This window comes from Triturus cristatus, chromosome 1_1 (assembly GCF_964204655.1).
Source record: "Triturus cristatus chromosome 1_1, aTriCri1.1, whole genome shotgun sequence".
NCBI classification, from domain to species: Eukaryota; Metazoa; Chordata; class Amphibia; order Caudata; family Salamandridae; genus Triturus; species Triturus cristatus.
The window spans coordinates 396,833,551-396,859,474 of record NC_140579.1 but is presented as its reverse complement, the minus strand read 5'-3'; the positions used below and the strand labels follow the sequence as shown (position 1 = coordinate 396,859,474).

The following is a 25,924-nucleotide window of genomic DNA, read 5'->3' as shown; positions in this document are numbered from 1 at the left end:
TACAGGTTAATGCACTGAACACATTGCTGACGTGGAGCCTCAAACATCACAGGACCACTTATCTATAATACACACAGAGACAGAGGAGGGGGTGCAACTGTCTGTCTTAAGCCTCGATGGAATCAAGGCCCCCAGACTGACCTGTCCCACAAGGACTTGTCCACTGACTTCACCTGTTTTTCCAATGTCCCCATAAATGCTGGCTTCAAGCTGCTACAATTCAATTATGTTTATCGTACTTACTTGACTCCAGCCAGGCTACATTGTGTGTTTAGAGCCACCCCTCATACCTGTCCCAGATGCACACAGATTTTTATCTTATGACGTGACAATAATGCATGCTCTTCAGCCCCTCTGGAATGAGATGTGTCAATTACTTAAGCGAGTTACCAGTATAAGGCAACATGTTTACATGCAGAACCCGTGCCTGCTGGGCTTGATTGATGCCCACCATAAGACGGACAGGGCTGGGAGAAAATTTGTTCACTGCGCCCTCACTCTTGCACAACGAGCAGCAGTGATGAACTGGAGGCTGGCCTCTCCACGCCCCCCCCATTCTGCTCTTTGTCCTTAAACCAGTTGTTGCCTCGATTTTCCATGGTAAAGTTTTGTCAGTATGATGCGCTGTTGACGGCAGATGCTAAGCCTGTGTTATCTGGACATTTAAAAGCTTTCAATAAAGAGCAATTTAAAAAAACAATATTTGGAACTTGTTACGCCCATTTCTGCTATTAACAGCCACGTCGTACATGCAGACATGTTATACTATGTTTAGTATATCAGTATGGCCCATCCCATCTTTGTCCTTCTTTTCTCAGTGTTTTGGTCACCGCTCCTAACATCATCCATGTAGATGTCGCCGAGTCGGTAGCGATACAAGTGGAGGGACTCACCAGTGCCGTCACAATCGAAGTGTATTTTGAGAACCAGCTGAAAGGCAAGAGATGTTCCAACACAGAGACCTTCACCTTAAACAGCAACAACAATTACATGGAGGTCAAGAAGCTGAAGGTATGAGCCATCTTTAACTTGTTCCATCTCTGTCCCAGCACAGTGACTCTCTCTAATCTCTGAAAGCACAGTGAGAATCCTTCTCTCAGAATATTTCAGGTTAATATGGACTTAATCTACCCCCAATGCTGTGTGCAATGAATGTCCTCTCCTCTGCAGGTTGAGGATCCTCCCCTTTTTATAGATTCTTCCCTTCTGTAGATCGATGGCCCTTCCTTTTACAGGTTATTGAGAACGCTCCCCTCTGATGTGAATATCCTCCCCTCTGTAGATGAGAATCACAAACGATGTAGACTACTGAGACTCCTCCTATGTGTAGGTTAAGGAGACCCCCTACTATTGGTTATTGCAGATCCTCCCTTCTGTAGGTTGAGAATCCTCCCCTTTGTAGGTTTTATAGATTCCTTCCTTCTGTAGATTGATTACCCTCCCTTCTAAAGGTTATTGAGAATGCTCCTCTCTGATGTGAGAATCCTCCCCTCTGAAGTGAGAATCCCCATCGCATGCTGGAGACCTGAATAGCCAGGTGTTAAGTCCTTTGCGAAAGGTCCTTCCCATTGGTTCTGCTCTCAGATTTGGTGGTAAAGAGTTCCATATCTTGGCCGCCAGATAACTGAAGGAAAAAGGCCCCCACCTGGTCCTCAGCTCTTGAGGCACCTTTACTAGATTGGCCCCAACAAATCTTAAATTACGTGAGGGAGTATAGGGTATTACCATAGATTGCAGGTATCTCTGGCCTTTGCCCGTCAGAATTTTGTGTTAATGGCACATCGCCTTGTACAACATTCTTTTCTCCACTGGAAGCCAGTGTAGAGTCGCCAAGGCATTTGAGATGGATGTCCTTCTGGGAAGATTAAAAACTAAGCGGGCTGCCGCATTTTGAATCCGTTGTAATTCTTTTAACCTGCCCTTGGTAGCACCAAGGTAAAGGATGTTACAGTAGTCTATCTGCGAGGTTACTAAAGCATGTACAAAAGTTTTCCTGGTCGTTAAAGGCAATAGGTCCAGGATGTTCCTTCAGATTTGAGGGCCCCAAAGCATTTCCCGGCTACGCTACTTATTTGACTCTCAAACTAAAGTTTGTAGTCAATCCATACACCCAAATGTTTTGTTTTGGATTTAGGGATCAGGGTTTGGCCTAAGACATCCTGCCGTGAAGCTGATAAACAGATAGAAGGTACTTTGCCCACTATCATTACCTCCGTTTTGTTGCCGTTTAATTTAAGGCAATTATTGGTCATCCTGGAGGCTAGTTCTTTTAGATAAAGGGCCAGATGTACGACCGTATTTTGCGGTCGCAAAGGGGTTTTAGGCCCGTTTGAGATCGCAAAAAATGTGTGGCCCATGTACCAACACTATTTTGTGAGTCGCTAATCAATTAACGATTCGCAAAATAGGGTTAGCGACTTGCTATTAGAAAGGAGCATTTCAAGGGCGTCCCTCCCTAATAGCGACTCCAAAACACTCTCAGTCTACCACTCTTCTCAGAAGGGTGCTAAGGCACTCGCAAACGGGAAGGGGTTCCCAGGGGATCTCTGCCCCTTAGGGAAAGCGTGCACAATTATTTTTTAAGGTCAAGCAGTGGCCCCAGGGACCAGTGCCTGCCCTTAAAAAATGAAACTGAATTGTTTCATTTTTATTTTTTAAATGCTTCCCATTTTCCTTCAAGGAAAACAGGCTGTATTTAAAAAAAAAATGCTTTATTTAAAAGCAGTCCCAGACTGCTGACCCCAGCAGGCCACCATCCCTGGGAGTGCTAGCCATTCCCAGTGGGCTCAAAAATTGCAACTGCCTTAATAATATTCATGAGGCATGCAATTTGCGACCCCATTGGGAATCGCAAACAGTGTCTTAGACACTGTTGTACATAGCATTTTGCAACTCGCAATTTGTCGCCAAATGTTAAAATCATACACCCGGCCAAAAGAGAGAATTGGGCTGCAGCAGCCTCCGCATTTTGAGATGAGGTGACTATGAGCTTCGTATCGTCCATATATGACACAATTTTCACATTGTACTCTTCCACAATTTCCGCTAAGGGGCAGATGTAGAAGTTAATTTAAGTGGGACTCATGATTGAGCCCTGTGGTACCCATTCTGAAAGTGAAATGCTATCTGACATGTGTGGGATTAGGCAACTTGGAAGCTACTGGATTGGAGGAATAAAGTCATCGAACGCAGCGATGTGCCACCGACACTGCATAGCATAAGCCTCTGAAGGTGTAGGCTGTGTGATATGGTGTCAAAAGCCGCACTTAGATCTAGCAACACCATAGCGGCTGTATGCCCTTCATCTGCACACCGTCTCAAAGTTTCGGTGGCAAGACGGAGGGCAAGTATTAGCCTTAATGCCCATTGCTGCACATTTCTTGTTTAAGTTTTCAAGGAACATTCATAGTACTTCTAGTAGGGCAATCTCAGTGTGTTTTGGTGAAATTCAGATTCTGCAAATGCTGGAGAATTCTCTAAGTAATTTTGGAGCTCTATAGCAGCTGCCTTTCCCAAGAGTTTCAGCAGAAAATGTACATTAGTTATAAGGTAATAGTTCTTACAATTGTTGGAGTTTGTTGATGTTTTATTTAGTAAGAAAAAACAAACATCATGTGGAAATTCTTAATTCTTTTTTACACAGTCTGATCAAAGGAACACTCAATCGATTGATCAGTATAGGGATTCGTTAGTTTGTTCTTGCTTCAATTCAAAGACATTTCTCATAAATACCATGTTATGTACCTACACCTGTCACCTGTAAATAAATCTCTGCAATTTAATTAACATCTGGATTCCAATTTGTATGGGCCAGTTCCACAATTATTCATGGGAAAAAAACAGAAGGGGGAGAGAAAGGGTTCCAACAAGGTCTCTGAAAAATAGTCTTTTGTTTTTAGGGAAAATGTCCACATTTTCCATACGTGCAACAATGACTGTTTAGTTGTCTGTATTCTAAAACTAAGCGGTATGAATGGTCCAATTTCGCTGCTAGAAACAAAGGATTATTCATTGGTGAGAAGCAAGGCTTGATTATGTCTTGATATTCAAGTTGTGTTAGAATTTCCCTAACTGGATGTTTAGCTTCATGTTTTATGGGGTATTGTGATTACACTTGCGGGCTGGACCTTATGGGTATTATAAGGTAAGATGGAGCTCCATCCCAGTCCAAGAAGAGGTTTTAGCCATTTATAGTCATGGCCATGACCAATATATTCCATACTGTGCAGTAGGGTTTCGTACTATGGGGGCATATATATTGAGGTTCCTCATCTATTTGTAACTACTTATTCTAACTCATTTGCATCCCTGCTCCTCTCTTCTACACTACATGCCTGCGTCGGATGTTCCCAGGCAACAAGTAGTTCCTTCCACTGTTCAGCTATGGGGCGGCGTCCTAATCCATTTGATTCTTCTCTGATTAAGGCTCTACACTCTGCTCCAGCTCAGCTGGTTACATCTCCTTTCCAGGCTCCTATCAGTGGCCCAGTGGTAGATTTCCAGGGCATTGCTATTCTCCTTTTGGCTAGAGCCAATGCAAGATCTACAAATGTATTCCCCATCTTCCGCTTTGGTGGTCAGGGGAAAAGACCCAGCAAACATACATCAGCTGTGGCGTTTAACGTGGGCCCCAATATATCATCGATCCTCAATAATATTTCATCCCAAAACAGATGGAACACAGTACAGGCTCAGGTCATATGTATAAAATCTGCATCACTGTGAGAACACCTCAGCCAGCTGTGCATTTCCCCACCATATGCAACCTGGAGGCAGTGGGGAGTCACATGCCATGCGCACAAAGTTGAATTGTATGTATTTCAACCTAGTGTTGTGGGAAATCTTCTTGGGGGATGCCAAGATTCTGCCCCATTCCAATTCAGCAAACTCTCTATCTAAGACAAACTCCCAATGTCTCTGCAGTATGCACAGTGGAGTAAGGGACGCTCCAATTAATTAAGCATAAAACCATTTTACCTGATGCCCAGCCGTACCTAGTGTAACCAGTGAGTGCAGTACTACATGTGTCCCAGGATCCTCCTGGTCCATTCGCCACAACTTTTCAAAAGTGCGGGTCAGGGCTTCATACTGTAGGAACTATCTAGGCGGAAGACCACAGCTTTCCATTAGTTCCTCAAAAGGGATTAAACTTTCGCCTGATAGTAGTCACCTACTGTCTCCAGTCCCACCTCTGTCCAGGCTATCATTTGTTCGGGTGTGAATATCGACAGAGGATCCCCATGGGGCAAACTGACCATTGGCAAGACCAGTGTATATCGGGGGATCCCTGCTATTTTGGCCTTGCATCATTTCCAGCACTGCAGGGTTGTGGTCTGCAGTATCAATCGGTAAGGGAATATCACTGTGGGGTCAAGCATCTTAGCTAGTAATAGGCAGGGGCATTTACCTGGCTCCATCAGGAACGTTCCCTCCATGTTCACTCCCTCTAAACACTATGCCAACCATTGCATTTAGGAAGCCAGGAGATAAAGCACGAAATTCTGCACTCCTAGGCCCCCCTCTGCCATGGGTCGGTGTAATATCTTCAATGAAACTCTCTGCCGCCCATCTCCCAGATAAGTCCAGCGGCAAGGAATCCAATTGTCAAAACCATCCTGTAGGCATCAAGATCAGGAAGTTAACAAAAAATATAGTAGACAGGGTAACATGACCATTTTGGTCAATTAAATCCTGGCCGTGATAGGTAATCGCAAGGAACCCACAAAGACACGCAGGACCGAAGAGATCGAAGCAATCTATCTAAATTTCCCTCTCTTAGCTCGTCTAGAGAGTGGAAAATGTGAATTCCCAAATATTTGCATGTGTTGGGTGCCCAATTAAGGTCTACAGATAGGGCTGGGGGTCGGGGCAAGGCGCCAGCCAGAGGAAACAGGTAAGTTCTGTTTTGTTGACCTGTAGTACCAACAGTTGTTCAAACCTTCCCAGAAGACCCAAGGCTTTGTCAGAACCCACCACAGCCTCCTTCAAATAAATCAGGAGATCATCTGGGTATAAAGGGAAGGCATAATTTTGCCCTTCTACTATCAACCCCATCCCTTCACCTCCCTGTCCAAACAATGTGGCTAGAGGCTCAATTGCCTAGGCAAGTAAAAGGGGCAACAGAGGACAACCCTGCCGAGTGCCGCGGGAAATCCAATATTGTGCAGACACTGTTTTACCCATCTTAACTCTTGCTGTGGGGCATGTATAAAGGACTCACATCCATTTTACCCAACCTTCCCGAGACCCATACGTATCATGGTCTCGATTAAGTAGCCCTAGCCTACTGTGTCAAAAGCCTTTTCCAGGTCAATCGATAAAATAGCCACCTGCGTGAGAGATCATGCCTCTGACTATTACAACACAGAGTAAAGTCTATGCAGATTGAATGAGGTATTGCGGACGGAATAATACCATTTTGGTCAGCATGTATTAGAGTCCGCATATAGGAGAGCAATTGGCACGCCAAAACCTTAGTAAGTATCTTGACATCCATGTTTAGGATAGAGAGTGGTCAATAATCTACCACCCCGGCTCCTGAGACAATCATTTTGGGAAGCGGGATACCAAGTGTGTTCCGCATTGATTCAGGAAGTTTACTGGGTCTCAGGGACTCAGCATTGAGAGTCATCAAGTGTGGTGCTAATTTGGAAGCTTGAACTGAATAAAATTCCGCAGGGAGATCATCTGGTCCCAGCGTTTTACCTGTGGCCTTAGTTGTGATAGCCTCACAGACTTACTGTAACGTTACTGGGTCTTCCAGTGTCTCCTGCGCCTGTCTATCTAGTACTCGGAGCTGTAAGGGGGTCAAGAAGTCTCTGATCTCCATCAGCAAGACCAGAGGAGGAGCGGTATATAACATATCATAGTATTCCCGGAATAAAGCATTAATCTCTTCTGGATCACAGACAGATGCGCCCGCCTCAGACCAGTCATGTGTGATCGGTGTCCCTTGGGTCTCTGGTCTAAAAAGCTATGCAGTAGGCGGCCAGCTTTCCCCTCCTCTTTCTGTACCTTATTAAGGTATATCTTATCATCATGGCATCGTAACCTTTCCAGTGTACCGTAAAGGGTCCGCATTTCCTGTAAGCGTTTCAAAGTGGCGGCGTCCGCTCCCTGCATGTTGTCCAATCTGTGAAATCTGTACTCTAATTCTTCCACCTGCCTATGGAGTTCTCTCTGTGCCCCAACTGACTGACCCAGGCAGTGTCCCCTGCCACCACCTTAAATGCCTCCCATTCCACCAGATGCTGTATGGGCATTAGTGGAAAAGAAGGTTGTGATAAAAGTGCCCAGGGACTCCCTAAAGCGGACATCCTCCAAAATCAGGTCGCTGAGTCTCTATAGGGGAATCAGGGGCGGGTCCCCAAGGGTTGGCAGGTCATCAATAATGGACTGAGGTCTGAAAAAGTATGCCCCAGGCATTCAGTATGTATGATAGAACCACTAAAGTCCGGGGAGCACAGGAAGGCATCTAGTCTTGTGTGTAACTGATGCATGGGAGAGAAAAAGGAATATTCTGTATTCTTTGTGTGCTGTACCCTGAAAATGTCCTCCAGCCCACAGTGCTCCTTCCAGTCTCAGAACCCCGTGGCTGTATGGTGGGTCTGGGCCCCTGGTGGAGGAGGATGGGAATAGTCTAACGAGATATCTGTAACACAATTAAAATCACCCCCTAGTATCATGGTCCCTTATGTTAAGTCAGCCATCATGGCCGAGAGGTAATGAAGGAAAGTCACCTGGTCTTGATTGGGGGCATATACACTACCAAGCGTAATATCCCAGTCGAGCAGTCTCCCAGTAAGTAGCACATATCTGCCCTCCCTATCACGGCACGTACTGGTTCAAAAGGGACCCCCGCCCGTATCCAAATTACCGTGCCCATGCATAGGCTGAAAAGGAGGTCGCAAAAATCTGCCCTCTCCATCTTCTACTTAGTTTCTCCAATTCGTCATGCAGGAGGTGGGTCTCCTACAGTAGAGCTACCTGTATGCCCCGCCTCTTCAAATACCTGTGCAAGTAATGTCTTTTAATCATCAAGCCCATCCCTTTTATGTTACACATTAGGAACTTCAGTGTATGGTGTGTTGATAACATGATTGCAAATAAATTCCCAGATTCCACACACTTCCGCCTCCCTGCCGATCCGACCTTCGAACAAAGGATTCATTCCCACTCATGCAAACAAAACAAATCAAACCATAAGAAAAACACCCACATTCAACAACTCCCCAGTCCTGGAGCAGTCTGGCAACAGACAGCCGCCCAAACTGTAGACAGACCATCAACTTCCAAAGAGAACCCAAACCAACCAGAGGAGTGGTCCATCTAGGAGGTGTGGCCAGATGTAGAAGGAACAGTCACATACACAATCCGCACAGGCACAGTTCTTGACCCTGCCCAGTTAGACTCTGAAATGATTTGGTGGGGTGCAGCCCATCGCAAGGGGGGCCCAGGCACTGTATTTGTATGTTCCAGTTTCAGATAATGTCATCTGCAGTCCTCTGGGTAACTATTGGCAGGGTAACACTATCCTCACGGGAAGAATCTGAGTCCAACCCCTCGGTCCCCTTCATGGAGCGCCTCCGAGAGGATATCTTTGTCTTGCATAATCTCGGCCACTGCCTGAAGGGCCACAGCTCTTTCCCTCTCGGTTTGAGATGGACTTGGTGTCTTCTGCCCCGACGTATCCTGCTGTGGCCAAGATAAGTCTCCATTGGTGAATAATGTAGTTTCATGACAATTATCTTGTCTTAGGGGCATCTGGCAATAGTTTTTGGTTAGATCAATGGTACTTATATAGATGGCTTTCCCTAATTTCTCTATTAACTTTCCACCTGCAGGCGTAGGTTAGGCAATACAAAAAGATTCATCAAGTTTGAGAACTAGCACCATGGGAGAGAGCCACTTACTATCAGAAGGTTCTATGATGTCTATAGAAAGTATAGTTACCACCTATTTCTCAGGAATGTACGTTCTTATAACGCATTCTTTTCCCCCGCAGGGAATCACAGCGCGGTCGTTACAACGACCGCGTTGTGATTCCGCATACCATTACTCGTCAAGTCGGCACAACGAGTTGCGGAGGGGGGGGCTGGATGTTCGAATAGTATAATTTACTATTCCAACTCCAGTCTGTCCGGACACTAGGGAAGGTGTTGGATTTTAAATCCAACACCCCCCCCCCCTCCTCAAGTCGTTGTTCTGACTTGCGGATTAATGGTATGCAGAATCACAATGCGGTCGTTGTAACGACCGCGTTGTGATTCCCTGCGGGGAAAAAGATTTGTGGTAAACGTTGTTTACCATTTCTCAGTGGCTTGCCTCCGTCCTTCAGATATCTAGTATAGCCTACCCTCTTTGCAGTGCCATGTTGAAAAATAGATCTAGCTAGTGTTGTTTTGCAAGGATATTTGGAAAAACATGTCCTACTGTTTCCATGAGCTTATCTAGGTGTCTTATTTCACTGTTGTTAGTGTTTGCTGTTGTTGTCCAAGATCCATCACATTTTGTCTTGCTTGGTACTAGTCCAATTTCTATAGATTTTTGTTCAATACTTAAAGTGGTAGTTTTTGGTCCAGTTGTGGTACACAAAATGTAACTAGTACGACTGCTACAGTTATGTCGTATATAGTCCATCCTATAGGGCTAGTAATTTGCTGTCAGAGGCATGTAACAATACAAGCACTTTATCTCTTGGAGTAATCTGTTGTGAATAACTCCCCTCATTGAAGTACAGTGTCTAGATCTCTGAAACTATTTGAAGGTTGTTTGCGATTATCTCCCAGATTGCTTGCAATCTTTGTCGTAAAGCTAGCACATACTCAACAAATGAAACAATCTTCCTTTGTCCATTCTACTATGGTGAGATCCAAAATAGTCTGACAAACTGCACCCTTAAGTCAATAAAGGCTAATGGCGTACTGTGAAGGGCAAACAATGTAAGTGCTAATACTTTGGTCCAATTTTTCCCAGTAATGTTGGTGGCTTTTTGAAACATCTGTATTACTCTACTAGCCCATCGTTGGTTGAGGTTTTTATTTGCTTGATTTGCTTGATACACCTGCTTGAGTAGTTGGGACATAAAGTTAGATGCTTGATTTGTTTTGATCTCTATTGGTTGTCCAACATGTTAAAAGAATTACAACGTGAGCTACTCTAATCCCATGCATTGGAGGAAGTCAGTTTCTTTTTTTACTGCTCTTTTTATTGATTTTAGTACATTAAAGTAAAACATTACATGAACCTGTGACAAATGGCGATGAGATCTATCCCCATTTATCATTACGATCAACATTATAAAACCAGTGCAAATTCTGCCGCCACTAAGGAGCAGTACAGACCAATGTTCCTGGCTTATCCTAGGGCTGAGTTGAGCTGATTCCAGGCGTGTCATATTTTAATGTACCCCACAAGTTTTAGACCATTCTCTAATGGAGGGGGCATGGGCATCTCGCCAGTGGTGCGTTATATCTCTCTTTGGTACTAAATCATCCATAGCTTCTACGGCTCGAGTACTGCGGCATCTCCCTATGTTGTCCATGATGTCTAGAAGGAAAATGTTTTGGTCAAATTCCAGGTGTCTACCGAGAACATTTCCTGGGGCTCTGTTCACAGCGTGCCAATCACTTCAGATAACCAGGTATTCCTAGATAGTGTGATAAAATGTGCCCAGCGAGTATTCACATTGAAGGCAGTCAGGGCTGATGGCACTCCCCATACACCAGAGTCAAGAGGGAGAGTAGTAAAATTTATGAACGTATTTGAATTGAATGAATCAAAATTGCAAAGATATCGTCAACAGCCTGGTTGCCATTTTAGCCTCCGTCCACTCATCATCATCAAGGGCTCCCAGATCTGCCTGAGGTGGTAGAAGGTCCGGCGAGTGGATTACCAGGGATTTATATAACCTTGAGATGCCTCCATACCCAAGAGAGTCCAATACTTTCTAGGAGATTGTCTTCAGGGACAGCAATGAGTTTATCTCGGTGAGTATCCACGGCGTGTCTTAGCTGAAGTTTCCAATACAATTATGATTCATTGAGGTGGAAGTCTGCAGCCAACTCATGAAATGACCTTATATGACTGCCTGCTCAGACATCTCCCAGTGTAGAAATGGCTATTAAGTCCCATCTTTTGGATTGGCCAACCATGTGCCCTGCCACAGCAGTGTTTCCGCTGTTATTTTAGGAAGCCATTTGATTGTGGAATAATGAGATTGAGTTCCAACCTGTTGGTAGATCACCTCTGTTCCTGTGTAGCCAGTCATTAATGGGGACCAATTGGGAGGCCCAATAGTATAGATAGGTAACACTTCTCAAACAAGACTCAGGGGTTTACCCACTGATAGGAACGCACTGACCTGAGCCTGCAATCCTGCAAAACATGTAAGTGGCAATATGAAGGGATAGTGCTGAAGGACACAGAGAAAAAGGATCTCAGTTTCTAACACAGGTGGGTTGGGCAGACAAAGTAGTATTTTTATGGAAATATAATAGGTGTTTCCATCAACGGATCTACTTGAGAGATTGGCTAGGATTTTTTATAGGAAATTTCAGGGACCCCTGTCTGAGGCATACACAAGTAGGGATTTGCGATATTGTGTAGTCAACCATTTCTGACTGAACGCGCAGCAGTGACACCATTGATACTTCCCAAATTGTTCTTCGTCCAGGTTGCCTTTTGGGCTAATCATTTGGAACTGTAAAGGAATATAGTGGAGCCATGCGCTGGAGTAATGGATAAACATTTAGAGCAGCGGTACTCAAAGTACGGCCCGCGGGCCAGTTGCGGCCCGCCAGGCCTTTCCATGCGGCCCTCGTGTAAAACAACAGACAGTTGGAATCAACTGCAATTCCGCCTGTTGTTATTCCTCGGGGGCCGCATTCACTGGGTAAAGGATGAAAGACGCATGCGCAAAATCAGTGTCTTGCAAACTCACCCGCAAAAGGTCATCCTACTGCAGCTTCCATTAAGAAACAAACTTGATATACATCTGTTGGTAGGTATATAATATATCTTATTTTGGGCAAGAGCGTGAGAAGGAGAAACTTTCTAACTGCCGCATTAAAAAGCCCCCTTGATTTGTTTGCTTTGATGCGGTGGTTAAAGCATACATGCCAACATTTCAAAAGAGCAAAGTGGGCGATTTAAAAAAAACAAAAAAAAACGGTGAATCGGGTTACTGTCATGTATGGGCCTTGGAAGTGTGCTGCTGCAGGATCGGACATTTGAAACACAAATGCACGTTTTTTACTTACCTTTCAGAAGCATGGAGCGCAATGGCAGGCACAGAGAGGGTGATGCAAGTGTTGTGTATGGCCTGGCAGGTTGCTGGTAGTGCATACCCCCCCCCCCCTGTGTGTGGCAACCCGGGCTGAAACAGCTTCCCGAGCCGCCCCCGAGTACTTCACAGGTCTTTAAAAGACCATTCACTTGTTAATGGGGCTTTGTTGGTTTTTCACCACTTCTAGAACCCCTGCATGCCACTCTGACTATTGCTGCAAGAATTAGCACTTACATGATCCCAAGCCCTGTCAGCTGAACCCCTCCCCTCCCCCCAGGAATCGGGTTTTTGCTTGCAGGAATCGGGAGGCGGGAGACTAGCCTTGAAATCGGTAGTCTCCCGCCTGAATCGGGAGGGTTGGCATGTCTGGTTAAGTGATTGTAAATAGATATTCCTTCTTGCCACATACTGCTACAAGCAAAATGTGAATAAACATGAGAAATGAAGCATAGTTTAATTGTCCACTGATGTTGCTGGACTGTGCTTGTTTTCCATTTTACAAAAATAAATGACAGTAAAATATTTTTAAAGTACGTTTGGCCCATATTCAGGGGGCTTGTATTTGTGGGCTGGCAACTGACAAAGATCTCCGATGACGCCAGAAATCAGCACACAGAATCTAATCTTCAACCAGTTACCACTGACAGGTCAGCATGGCCTGTAGAACTTGGCGTGTTTTAGAATGGTTGCACGTTTAATTTTCGTCACAAGGACAATGAGTTCTCAGACAGAGACAGACAGAGTGGCAGAGAGACTGAGAGACAGAGAGGAAGAAAGAGGGAGAGCGAGCGAGGGAGAGAGAGGCAGAGAGACGTAGAAGACGGAGGGAGATGGAGAGGGAGGGAGGGAGACAGGGAGTGAGACAGAGGGAGGGAGACAGAGTGAGGGAAGAGAGGGAGAGAGGGAGAGAGAGGGAGGGAGACAGCGAGAGGGAGAGAGACAGCGAGAGGGAGAGAGACAGAGAGAGGGAGACAGAGAGAGAGGGAGACAGAGAGAGAGAGACAGAGAGGGAGAGAGACAGAGAGGGAGGGAGACAGAGGGAGGGAGGGAAACAGAGAGAGAGAGAGGGAGACAGGGAGACAAGGAGAGAGAGAGGGAGACAGGGAGAGAGAGAGGGAGACGGAGAGAGGGAGAGGGAGATGGAGAGAGAGGGAGACGGAGAGAGGGAGAGGGAGACGGAGAGAGAGGGAGACCGAGAGAGAGGGAAACCAAGAGAGAGACCGAGAGGGAGACAGAGAGGGAGAGGGAGAGAGGGGGAGACAGAGAGGGAGGGAGACAGAGGGGGAGGGAGACAGCGGGGGAGGGAGACAGAGGGAGGGAGACAGAGGGACACAGAGGGAGACAGACAGAGGGAGACAGAGAGAGAGGGAGACAGGGAGAGAGAGAGGGAGACAGGGAGAGAGATAGGGAGACAGAGAGAGAGAGAGGGAGAGAGAGAGAGAGAGAGAGAGAGAGAGAGAGAGGGAGACAAAGGGAGGGAGACAGAGGGAGACGAAGGGAGGGAGACAGGGAGACAGAGAGAGAGACAGAGAGAGGAAGAGAGAGGGGGAGACAGAGAGAGGGGGAGACAGAGAGAGAGGGAGACAGAGAGAGGGAGACAGAGAGAAGGAGACAGAGAGGGAGGGAGACAGAGAGGGAGGGAGATAGAGAGAGAGAGAGACAAAGGGACACAGAGGGAGACAGACAGAGGGAGACAGACAGAGAGTGGGAGACCGGGAGAGAGAGAGTCCCTGTTTGGCAGTATATCGTATGCCCAAATGGGCTGCTCTATATGAGACAGCACGTTGCGTACGATATACTGCCAAACAAGGACTCGGGAAACTTTCATTCGCATACTCCTGACTGTCTGAGCCTCTGAGGAAGAGAGTCATCGAAACGCGTTGGGCTCAGTCAGGTGTGAATAATTACAGGCAAGCGTGACGAACCATACCTAATAAAAGCTTATGGGGAAAAGCAGCCTGTGTTCGAGTGCGGTTCTTCTGATGGACAAATCCCCAATGAGCTGTATAGATATGTGTGTGTGTATGCCGGGTCTGGTGGCTCAGAGGATAAATGCGTCCGCTGCAAGGGCCTGTGTTCAACCTCATGGTCAGTCTTTTTTGTTGCACTAGCCCCACCCCCCTCCACGACTGACCCCGCCCCCACCGGTGCGGCCCTCGGCCACAAACCACACTGTAAATTTGGCCCCCGAGAGAAAGTTTGTGAGTACCCTTGATTTAGAGGATAGACGGTGGTATGATAGATTTGGCAAATGGTAATCATGGTGGTCAGCACTTCATTTGGTTCATAAAGTTTCTTTTCTGCCACCACTAGAATCTCAAAGACTTGATGAAAGTTTTGTCGATCTCCGTCTGCTTGTTGTTGCTCAGTCTGCACAGTACGGTTTAGCTGCTGCTGACTATCATCTAATTTTTGTATCTATGTTTCCATAGTTTGGTGAGGTTGTACAATATCTCGCTTTTGACATCACCTGTAATATTTTCATTAGGAACCAATCGGGAAATAGACTAAAAAGATCAGTAGAGTTTGTCTTCTCTTTTTTTTTCTTTTTCAGAAATTTATAATAGGGCTAAATCACACATTACGCCATGGGCAATGTTCTCCAAAAACACATACAGTCTTTAAGGTAGTTAGGCTTTCCCTCTGTTCAAACGGAATATTGTTGATGAGAGTTCTTTCATTGAGTCTGAGAGGCCTTCTCCCCATCACAGTCTTTTTCAATTTGAGTCCTATATGAAGAGTCCCAGGTTCGCAGGAGCCCTGAGAAAGCTATGGGTATGTAGTTAGCACTGTGTTTGGACAAAATATTAAGTTGTGAATATTGAGAGACAGAAATATTGGAAATAAAATAACATGATACAAAAATATCACTATGCAAAATATTGTTGTCAAAAGTATAGCTTTTTAGGTAAGTAATTTAGTTTTCAAGAATATTGTTATTTTTATTATCGGTTTCTGTAATAGAGTTGTAAAAAAGATCGTTTTAAAAAAATATAGTTTGTAATTTTAAGTGATTTACAATTTTGCATTTAATTGTTAGTAGTAATTTATAGTGTTGTAGAGGGTTGTTGGGGTTGTAGAGTGATATGGTGGGAAGTTGATTAAGTAATGATTCATTATTTAGTTATATTTTAGTTTGTATTGGTTAAGGGTGGGGAGTTAAGTAATGATAAGAAGTTGCGTATTGATTCTTAATTAATTATTTGATAAATAATTATGTAAATTGTGTAATATTTATATATTCTAGTTATATTTTTGGTGCAGGTTGCTAGATTTGTAGGGGTATAGGGTGGGGATTTAATAAAGCAATAAATGATTAACAATTTGTTATTAATTGATAATTATTTAATTGATTAGCAATTATTAAATTACGCTAAAATTATTTATTTTTGGTTTATTTTAAGTGTGGGCATCTAGGTTTGTAGGGGTATAGGGTGGGAATTTAATTAAGTAATAATTAAATAATTATTTTAATAAATGTTGTCAATTGTAAGGGATTACAATTACTTTTAAAATACTAAAGAATAATTATTAAAATAGTAAATAATTGTTTGTAATTGATAATTATTTTATTGATTATTAATTGTGTAAACTGCTTAATTGTTTTTTATTTTGTTAATTAGTATGTTTATGTAATGTTAATTAATAATGTTTATATTAAAAGTGTAACACTTTGTCTAAATTAATAGGGATATTCAATGTTAAGTAATAATGTTTATATTAGAGATATTCAAATAAGTGAGAATAGTAAATAGAACCCCTACTAAATCTAACACTTTCCCTAGTGTTGCTTGGACTGCAGAGGGAAGAGTAAATTTAACCCCTCTGAAACTCAGCACTATCCTTAGCGTTGAGCTGACTGGAGTGGGAATAGTAAATATGTATCAATAGTGGTAGGTATTGGTGGAATTTATGCAGTTTACATCACACTGATGATATATACTAAAATATTTAAGATGTACTACCTTAAACTATATATATATATATATATATATATATTCAGTGAAAAAACCATAGGTTTCACACACGTTATAGTTAGGAATTAGCATTTAAAAAACCTTAGAAATTCAGTGAAAAAAACCATAGGTTTCACACATGTTATAGTTAACTGGACATTTTACTCGTAAAAAACCATTGAAATTGCCCCGTTATAGTTAGTTCAGCTAACTATAACTCGCGCGCCCGCAATGCACTGCTGATGACGTCACATATTACATCACTCATGACATGGTCAGTGACATCACTCATGACATCACTGATGACATCTCAAATGACATCACTGATGACATCATCCTTGTGATAGAGTGGCAGACCTCCTCTTCCCCTAATATAACCTTTGATACACACAATCAAAAATAGAAATTAAAATTTTAAAAACAATGGACATACCAATACCAGTTACAACAACCTATACAGTAATTCTAAGATCCAAATACACATCCACTCATTCACCAACAGTCCTATACAGTCACTCATACATGTACTCACTCATCATATGTACTCATACACGTATACATCCTGTTACACAATGCCACTCATCCATAGAGGTACTCACACACATAGTTAGTCATGCTAATAAAGAATCAAACATACATTTACTTGCATATACAGTTATACACACACCACCACACTTACTTCTACGGAAACTTACATATACTTAGTCTTTTAAACAATCACTTATAGAAACACATACTTATTCATACAGGAACTCTTTCAATCTCTCACTCTCACATAAACTCACATATATACACCAATAGTCACATATACTAGTTTAAAACATATGTAGTTACACATAAAGACACTATTGAGACAGTCATTCACTCACTAACACACCCATACATACACTCATCCACCCATACAGTCCTGCACACATGCTGTCTTCAACACATACAAACAATGAGTCACTCATTCATGCACCCATGCACTACGTAATACCCCTCACCGAACCAGACACTCACACTCATACTGATACTCAAAAAACCAACTAATAACCTATTTAGACACTCATGTAGCTACACACCAACCCATGCAGCCACTTATACACAAAGTGAGAGACTGATACAGATATTTACATATTTAAACATTACTCACTAAGCCATGTATTCACTAAGATACACTTAATCAGTCAGTAATACAATCAATTTTTCAAAAACAATTCATCCATTTAGACACTTATATACCCATTTATTCTTCCATCGACCTTGAGATATACATATATAAAACATATTTAATTTTCAGAAAAACACACATTCACTGGATGATGTCATCAGTGATGTCATCAGTGATGTCATTTGAGATGTCATCAGTGATGTCATGAGTGATGTCACTGACCATGTCATGAGTGATGTAATATGTGACGTCATCAGCAGTGCATTGCGGGCGCGCGAGTTATAGTTAGCTGAACTAACTATAACGGGGCAATTTCAATGGTTTTTTACGAGTAAAATGTCCAGTTAACTATAACATGTGTGAAACCTATGGTTTTTTTCACTGAATTTCTAAGGTTTTTTAAATGCTAATTCCTAACTATAACGTGTGTGAAACCTATGGTTTTTTCACTGAATTTCTAAGGTTTTTTAAATGCTAAGTCCTAACTATAACGTGTGTGAAACCCATGGTTTTTTCAGTGAATTTGCAAGGTTTTTTAAATGCTAATTTTGTTTTTTTTCTTCTATTTTTTTAAACATATTTTTATTTTAATTTTCTATCCTTTTTTAAAGACTAAGGTTAAATTTTTAAAATTCTATAATATGTTTTTTTTAATATATTTTATAAAATAAACATGGTAAATTTATTAGCAATACATTTTTTCCTTTTTTTTTAATTTTTTTTTAGTACATGTACCGTAAGCTTACGGTAAGCGTACGGTTTACGCAACGTCCGTAATTTATCTACGCTGTTTGCGTATAGTTACGCAATTTGCATAGCCGTGCGTCCTCCGCGTGGGACGCGTACGCGTGTACGCTACACGCGCACGTTACGCGGAAGTGTCGGGTAGTGACTGTTATGCGCATGCGCGCAAGCGCGTGTCTTTTTTACGCGCATGCGCACTTTTGCCGTAAGCGTACCGTAAGCGTACCGTAAGCGTACGGTAGGTCATGTGATCATGAAACACAACTTTTGATTGGTTGAAACTACTTTCAGTTCTAGAACTCTCCTACACCACACCCATTCCCCTCATTTCTGCTTGTGATCCCTTGGGAGAAGGAGCTGGTTTGTCTTTGGGATACGATGGCAGAACAGCAGAGCTCTTCTGAGAGTGAGGCTAGCACTAGCAGCACTGTCTTGAGGCAGAGATCGAGGAAACAAAAGCCCTCTTATGTATGGGATTATTTTACTTTTCCTGAAGGCCAGCAAAAGGTGAATGCACTCTTAGTAACTTGCAGGCTGTGTCAGCGTGTACTTTCTAGAGGTAATCCTGACAGGAAGTATTCCTTTGGGAATCACACCATGAAGAGACACCGACAGGATGTACACAGAAGGACACATGGTCATCTTTTTGGAGGTAACTCTTCAGAAAGACAAGCAAGTACATCCACAGCAGCTCAGCCTGGACCATCATCTGCAGGGCTGACTCCTTCTTCTGCAGGTCAGGTGAGCCCTTCATCTGTGGGGGGAGCATCTCCTTCTGCTGGCCCTCTGGAAATTAACCCTCGATTTCGGAGGGTTGATATTCGATGTGCCTCTTGTCATGATCTAATTTGTCATAGGGAGACCAGTGTTTCCCTAGTGAACAACAAAATAGATCAGCACACTTGTCACAGAGACTAATTTTTCCATGCTTTCTTTCCTCTGTCCCTGCATGAACACAACGGTTCTTTTAAGAGCCAACCTTATCTTTCATCTTTTTTTTACATATGTTTTTAAAAACTTTTTTTTTTTTTTTTACCGTACGCGTACGGTGCGCGTACCTTTTTTTTATTTTTTAAAAAAAACACTAAAAATCAATTATCACATTACAAGGTCCTTGAGAGACTACAATTATTATTATTGACTTACCATACTCACTCAAAAAAATATTTATTCATTTGTTTTTTTAAAAAATAGTTTTAAAAATGGTTCTAGTTTTCGAAAATTTTCTATATCAATCTGAAAAAAAAGAAAAAAGTATTAATATTTTTAAAACAATTTATAATACAGTACACATATTTACATTTTTTTCCAAAAAATATTTTTGCCTTATTTTTGCTGTTTTCAGAATATATTGCATTTCACTATAAATTGTGAAAGCAATTGCATTCATCATTTTACAGCGGGCAAAAAAAAATAACAATCACAAAGATTGTAATAAAAAAGCCCAGAATCTCTTTTTACTTAAACTTAACATTATAGAAATGCATAATATTCTAAAAAAATATCATCTAATACCAATAGTTATTTCTTTAAAATACCGTCTGATATGTTTGTTTCAGAAGTATAATCACAATATTATATCTCAAATAACTCCAAAATACATCTGATTCCATTTCCTTTAGGCAAAATAGTAATTTTAAATTTTTTTTGGGAATAAATTTCAAACGGTAATCCAATAAAATTCTAAAGTTTAATTTGTCCAGATCTCACCGATTCTCTGTAACATTTTGGTTCACGACAATTTTTTGAATAATTTATTAAGTCCACAATAGAATTGGTTACTTTTCCGCATGGCCAAATAGTAATTTTTAAAATCTTTTTTGAAAAAATTTCCAATGGCAGTCCAATAACATTCCAAAATTTAAATTGTGCAGATGTTACCGATTATCTCTAAATTATTGGTTTTTCAAAGTTTCATTTAAAATTAAAAAAGTCCACATTACAATTGGTTATCTTTCCATTAGGCCAAATGATAATTTAAAAAATCTTTTTTCTATAAAATTGCAATGGTAATCCAGTAAAATGGTAAAATTATTTTGTCGAGATCTTGCCAAATCTGTCTAAAATTTAGGTTTCAGGAAGATTAGATAGGAATTTGCTAAATCAAAAGGCAAACGTTGCTTGAAAATCAATTGGGAATCATTACACAGTGTCCAGCCTTTTTCACATTTAAGATAAACTGTGTAATGTCCAGAAGTAACAGTAGGTCCATCATGGAAAATTATTGCAACAGTTACAAAAGTTTTTCCTGAAATTGATAATTGCTGTCCTGTAAACTTCTTTATTAAAGTATCCAATTTTGAACCATCAGCTCTACATCGTTGCATCATTAAAATTACATACTGTCCGTATTCCTTTAAAATTAATGTTGAAAACATGTCAGATTTACACTCACCACATTTCATGCTATGATTAGCATCTTTAACTAATTTTGCAAAAGTAACTGTTTTACTCTCTGGCAATGTCAAATAAATAAACCTTTCATTATCAACATTAGAGCCACATATATTATAACAATTTTCACAACTATGTTCCCATTTATAAGAGAGACCAAAAAAAATTTCAATGGGAACTCCTTCTTCTTCCACTACCTGAAGAAAATACAACAAGAATTCCTGTGCGTCTTGCTGTACATTTTGAGAAAACTGTGTTCGTCCTGAACATACATCTAAAAGTTTTCTAATTTCAGTAGCACTTTCTATTTGAGTTTTATCTTTACTTAGCTTTTGAAAAAGGAGAGTCAGCTCTGAACAGAATCTTTTTCCCTGATTTACTATTATCTGCTCTTGCAAACTTTCCAGATAAAATGCAACATTCAGCACTACATTTGCGTAGCAGTTGACACCAGAGCTATTTTCAAAATGACATCCTACAACCTGTTCTTCATTTTCCTTTTTCTTTTTGCTTACAATTACATCACTCCTCTTTTTTTTCCTCTTCTCTACATCTTCATTACAGATATTCTCATTTTTTCTTTTACGAGAAACTACACGTTTCTCTAACACAGGATACTGACCTAAATGAGGAGCATAGCTTCTTCTTAATCTATTATACTCCTTTACACAGTTTGTATCAGCACTAACTTTTGAGTCATCAAAGTCTATCATGAATAAACCTGATAATGTTTTCACTCGTGACAAAGCAACATATGCCATACCCTCTTTGAACACAGTTGAACCAATGTTCACAAATGCACAATCTACAGTCAATCCTTGAGACTTGTGAATAGTTACAGCATATGCTAGAGAAAACGGAAACTGCTTCCTACGTACATATAAGTCTTTCACAAGCATGAAACGAACTGTACAACGACAAATATCTTTAACTTCTTCTAACTGATCAAATTTTATTTTTAAACATTCAACTCCTTCTTTTTTCTGATAATTAATAAAACCCACAACTCTTCCCATCGCTCCATTAACTAAACCTTTTTCAACATCCAAATTTCTTCTTAAAAATACTCTACAGTTCATGCAAACATATAGATTTTTTTCTAATCCAGCAGTTTTGGAGATGTTCTTCTCTAGTGAGTCCAATTTATTTTTCATTTTGCCTGTTACTGTGACAGTAATTCTTCCATCCTCAATTTTGTCCACTGCTTCCAATTTCCTGATCTCTTCCTTTTCCAATTTCAAAAGCTCCTCATTGAATATTGAGCATTCACGTAGAGTTGGCATTAAGCAGATGACACTTTTGTTTTCTGCAATGTTCTTGTATATCTTCTCTGCAACTATTTCTTCCTTTGGAAGTAAATTATGTAGCAGCCGACTCTGTAATGCTTTTTTGCCAACTTCTGTGAGTAGTCCAATCCTGATATCTTTCAGAATACTTCCATATTCTTCATCGTTTGCTTGCCTCATATTAGTAGTAAGTTCCTTGTACTCAAAGAAGGACCAAATATTTGTATTACCGATGCTTCCCAATGACTTCTTCGTGTCTTCATGTGTGACAGTATTAAACACTGGTTGTCCTTTAACTGGAGTAAGTTGCAAAAGATCTCCAAAAACTATGACGTGTTTTCCACCAAATAACATGTCATAGTCTGTCTTCAAAATTTGCTGCATTCTTAAATGCACAAAGGCAAGCATTAAGTTTGATACCATGCTCACCTCATCAATAATGAGAACTTGCATCTTCTTCAATACTCTTGAAACTTCCAAGGATGCTTCTCCAGTTAGCTTGTTGAATTGTATTTTGTTCTCATGCTCCACTGGTAACATTAGCAAACGATGTAAAGTGATTCCTTTTATGTTATATGCTGCTAACCCAGTTGGAGCAGTAACCACACAAGACAAAGTAGAATCCGTTTTTTGCTTTAGGTAGCTTCTGATGACTTTTATTAGGAAACTTTTTCCAGTTCCAGCTTGTCCGCTTACATACGTCCTGATTGGATGAAATGATGTGCATGAGCACTCTTTTTTTTCATGTAGAAATCCGTGATCAATTTTGTTTTTGATCTCTTCATAAATTTGTTGCTGCTCTTGATTCAGTTGTCTTTCCAAATTTTCTAAGTCTATAAATTCTTCTTGAGCTTGATTCATAGCCGTTTCCACTTCATTCATGGCTATTGATGCTTCATTTTCAACGATTGGTTGTCCTAGGGGATCTTGACTGAGTGTTCCTGAACTTTGGCTGTCCTGAGAACTATCTCTAGCTATTTCTGCTGCAATTGTAGTTTCCTGTTCAATTTCTTCATTTAACATTTGCAGATAAGTTGAGAATGTACTGCATTGTATGCTGTCTTTGCAAGCATTAAAAGAATCTTCATAGCTCTGGAATTCTCCCAGTAGTTCATCCTCTGTACGCCATGGTTTAAACAACTGTAAAAGAGCCAAGTAGTAAAATTCCTTCTTGTCAGTAGTGTCGCAACTCAGCTTCCGGTGATTTATCAAACTTCCTTTTGTTTGCTTCACCAAACATCCTTCTTCACCAACGACTTTATATTTTCCATTGTTGATGTCTTCTGCAGCTTTCCGTGAATAAATGTAGTTCTGCAGCACTTCATAGAGACACATGTTCTCCAGATGATGACTTCTCTTGGGATAATATGTGTCCAACATGTTTGATTTCAAAATATCTGTACTTTCTGGGTCATTCTCGGCCAAATATTCAATTTCTCCTACAGATTTCAGTACCCGATTTCTCATTGCTGCAAGGCCTAAACTTGCCCAAATTATTCTTCTTGACTTCGAGTAGAGACTTGCAGAAGATAACCTATCTGAACATTCGTAGGATCCAATTTCTCGATGCGATAACATCTTCAAACTGAAACTGTACAGCTTCTTACTGACAGTCTTCTCGTGAGAAATCTCTTCCCACATTTCCTTCAATTCTGTTTTTTCTGATTTTGTAATGTAAGACGTTACATATCGAGCAACAGCAATGGAATTGTCAGCAACATACTGTATATCCATGTTAGCGTTCCACATGGATAAAATGACTGGGTTGTAGTCATTTATATTTTTTGATTCTTCTTTTCTTTTAAGGTTGTAGGTATTCTTAGGTGATTTTCTTGTGATAGTATGTCTCACAGCTGACATAAAACTGTTTACTCTTCCATTTGAAAGAACAGGTCTAGGAAATCCAAATCGACATTTAGTGTAGTATTTTTCTTTGCTCTTGTATTTCCGTCGACAGTATTTTCCACACCGATGACTTTGGAAACGTAAAACTTGCTCCTTTAACTTGTTCTCTTCTGTGCTTTTTGGTATAGCACATGTTGCATATTCTTCAATGTAAGATAACACTGCTTCATCAGTATCTGTTCCAAGCTTTGGGGCATCCTTGATCCACAACAGCATATGAATATGAGGAGCACCTCTTGCCTGGTACTCTTTTCTCCAAAAGAAATCCACTACTTCTCCAAGGGGTGGATTTTTTTTATTGCAGATGAAGGACATCATAGCCTCAAATCTATGATTGAAATATCTGCAAACATTAACCGGATCCAATGAGCACAGTTCTCCTGCTGTCTTGTATTCGATGTTTTTAATGTTTGAATTGGCCTCTCGTAGAAAATCCAGTAAATCATCCCAAGCATACTCGGCACAGCTTAGGGTAAGGAACCATGTTGGTGTTCCTAAATTCCGTAACATGCATTTTAGTTCACCATGGCGTCGGTACCAATATTCATTTGTCCCACGCTGACAAGCCATCAGATTGATCAGTTGTGTTTCCAAATGATCATCTCGGTGCTGCACTTTCTCCATAAAATCCTTAGCAGACACATTTTGTAAATGTACTCCACTTTTTAAAATGTGATTTACTGCATAAGACAGTGCAGACAAGTCGCTTTCAAATAAAAGATGGAACAAATAAGGAATACTTTGTCGAAATCTGGGATCTTCAGCATATAGTCTTGTAGTCCGATACTCAGAAGCTGGAATCTGTTCTGGACGTTCATCGTATCGTCCTCCTTTTCCTTTAGGAAACAGCTGGGGAAAACATCGAGCTTCCAAGCTCTCCTCCCATACACTCACGGGAGTTCCTTTTGCTTTCTTCATCTGAAAGAGATCAATATTGTCTCCCATAACTTCTTTCGAATGAAGAGGATGTATGCTAAAATGTTCATAAATTTCTTCTTCCTTTGACTTGTCCACTTTTTCAATTTGTCCAGTTGGTGTTTCTGTGTCTTCTTGTAAATCTTCTTCTTCTTCTATATAAATTGATTCATACCATTTGTTATTCTTTTTCAAATACAAATTTGCTCTTTGTACTTTCCGCACATCTACCAGCTCCTGCCAAATCTTCTTATTCTTTGTAGGTACACCATTAACCAGAATAATTAATGGTTCAGTTTCCAAAGTATCCGCATCAATAGTTTCCATATTTTTTTTCAAATCCAAGGGCAAATACACCACTCTACCTTTTAAACCTCTCAGTAAATCTGAAGGAGGTAATTTACCAGTTTTCGGCTCCATACGTACTATGGTCTGGAACGGATGAACACATTGAATGAGTATAGACTCATATGTATTTAATTCAGAAAGTTCAGCAGGAATAGCATCCAATTCTAAATTATTATGTACAGCTCTGGTCGGCATTCTATTTTCCTCGAACTTGTTGTAACAGTATTTACAAATACGCTGATCTTCACCCAATTCAAAACAATTTTCTAGAAATATATATGTGGCAAAATCCTTCCACTTATAATTATCTTCATTTTCACTCTTTCTGTAGAGATCAACATTCCTAGTTTGTTTTCTATAATGAGTTCTGCGGCAACAAATACAAGTAAAATTTGGTCTTTCATTAGAGACTATTGCAAATTTTGTTATGTGATCATTAAATGTGTTACTTACAGAGGGTTCTACATTCTCTTCCACTTCTTCCTCATTTACTGTGTCCTTCTCTGCACTGTTTTTTTCAGGACCAAAGTAACAAAACTGAATTTCATCAACAACCTTCTCTACATCTGATACCGTTCCTCGGAACAGAGCCCTATTCAATTCATTTAACTTTATTGCTGGACTTTTGGCAAAATACAACCGTCTCACAAACTTTCTCATTTCAGTATGATGAACAGCCAGCATCCTAAAATGATGGAAAACACTATTGCACACTTTTCTAGATAGACAAGCCAGAGAATGACCCTGCAAACCAGTATTCTCTCTCACTCTGCATGGATCCAGACTTTGAAGCACCTTAATCTTCTGTTTTACACTTTTTTTACTATATTCTCTTAGAAACTCTCGAAATTTGTCAATAGATTCCTGACGCACAGTGCAAATACTACTACAATTCCAAGTGTACACTGGGGCTTTAGGACGTCTCCCCATTGCCTCA

At 41.0% G+C, this 25,924-nt stretch overlaps 1 protein-coding gene across 1 annotated transcript in view; it reads left to right on the top strand.

Annotated features, from left to right (window-relative positions):
- Positions 1-334: 334 nt before the first annotated feature.
- Positions 335-25,924, top strand: part of LOC146870299 (complement C4-B-like) — a 332,560-nt gene continuing 306,970 nt past the window's right edge. Inside the window, exons 1-2 of the mRNA XM_085642540.1 lie at positions 335-399; positions 819-1,011. Of these exons, the coding sequence (XP_085498666.1) occupies positions 335-399; positions 819-1,011 (258 nt within the window). The remainder of the gene's footprint in view (positions 400-818; positions 1,012-25,924) is intronic.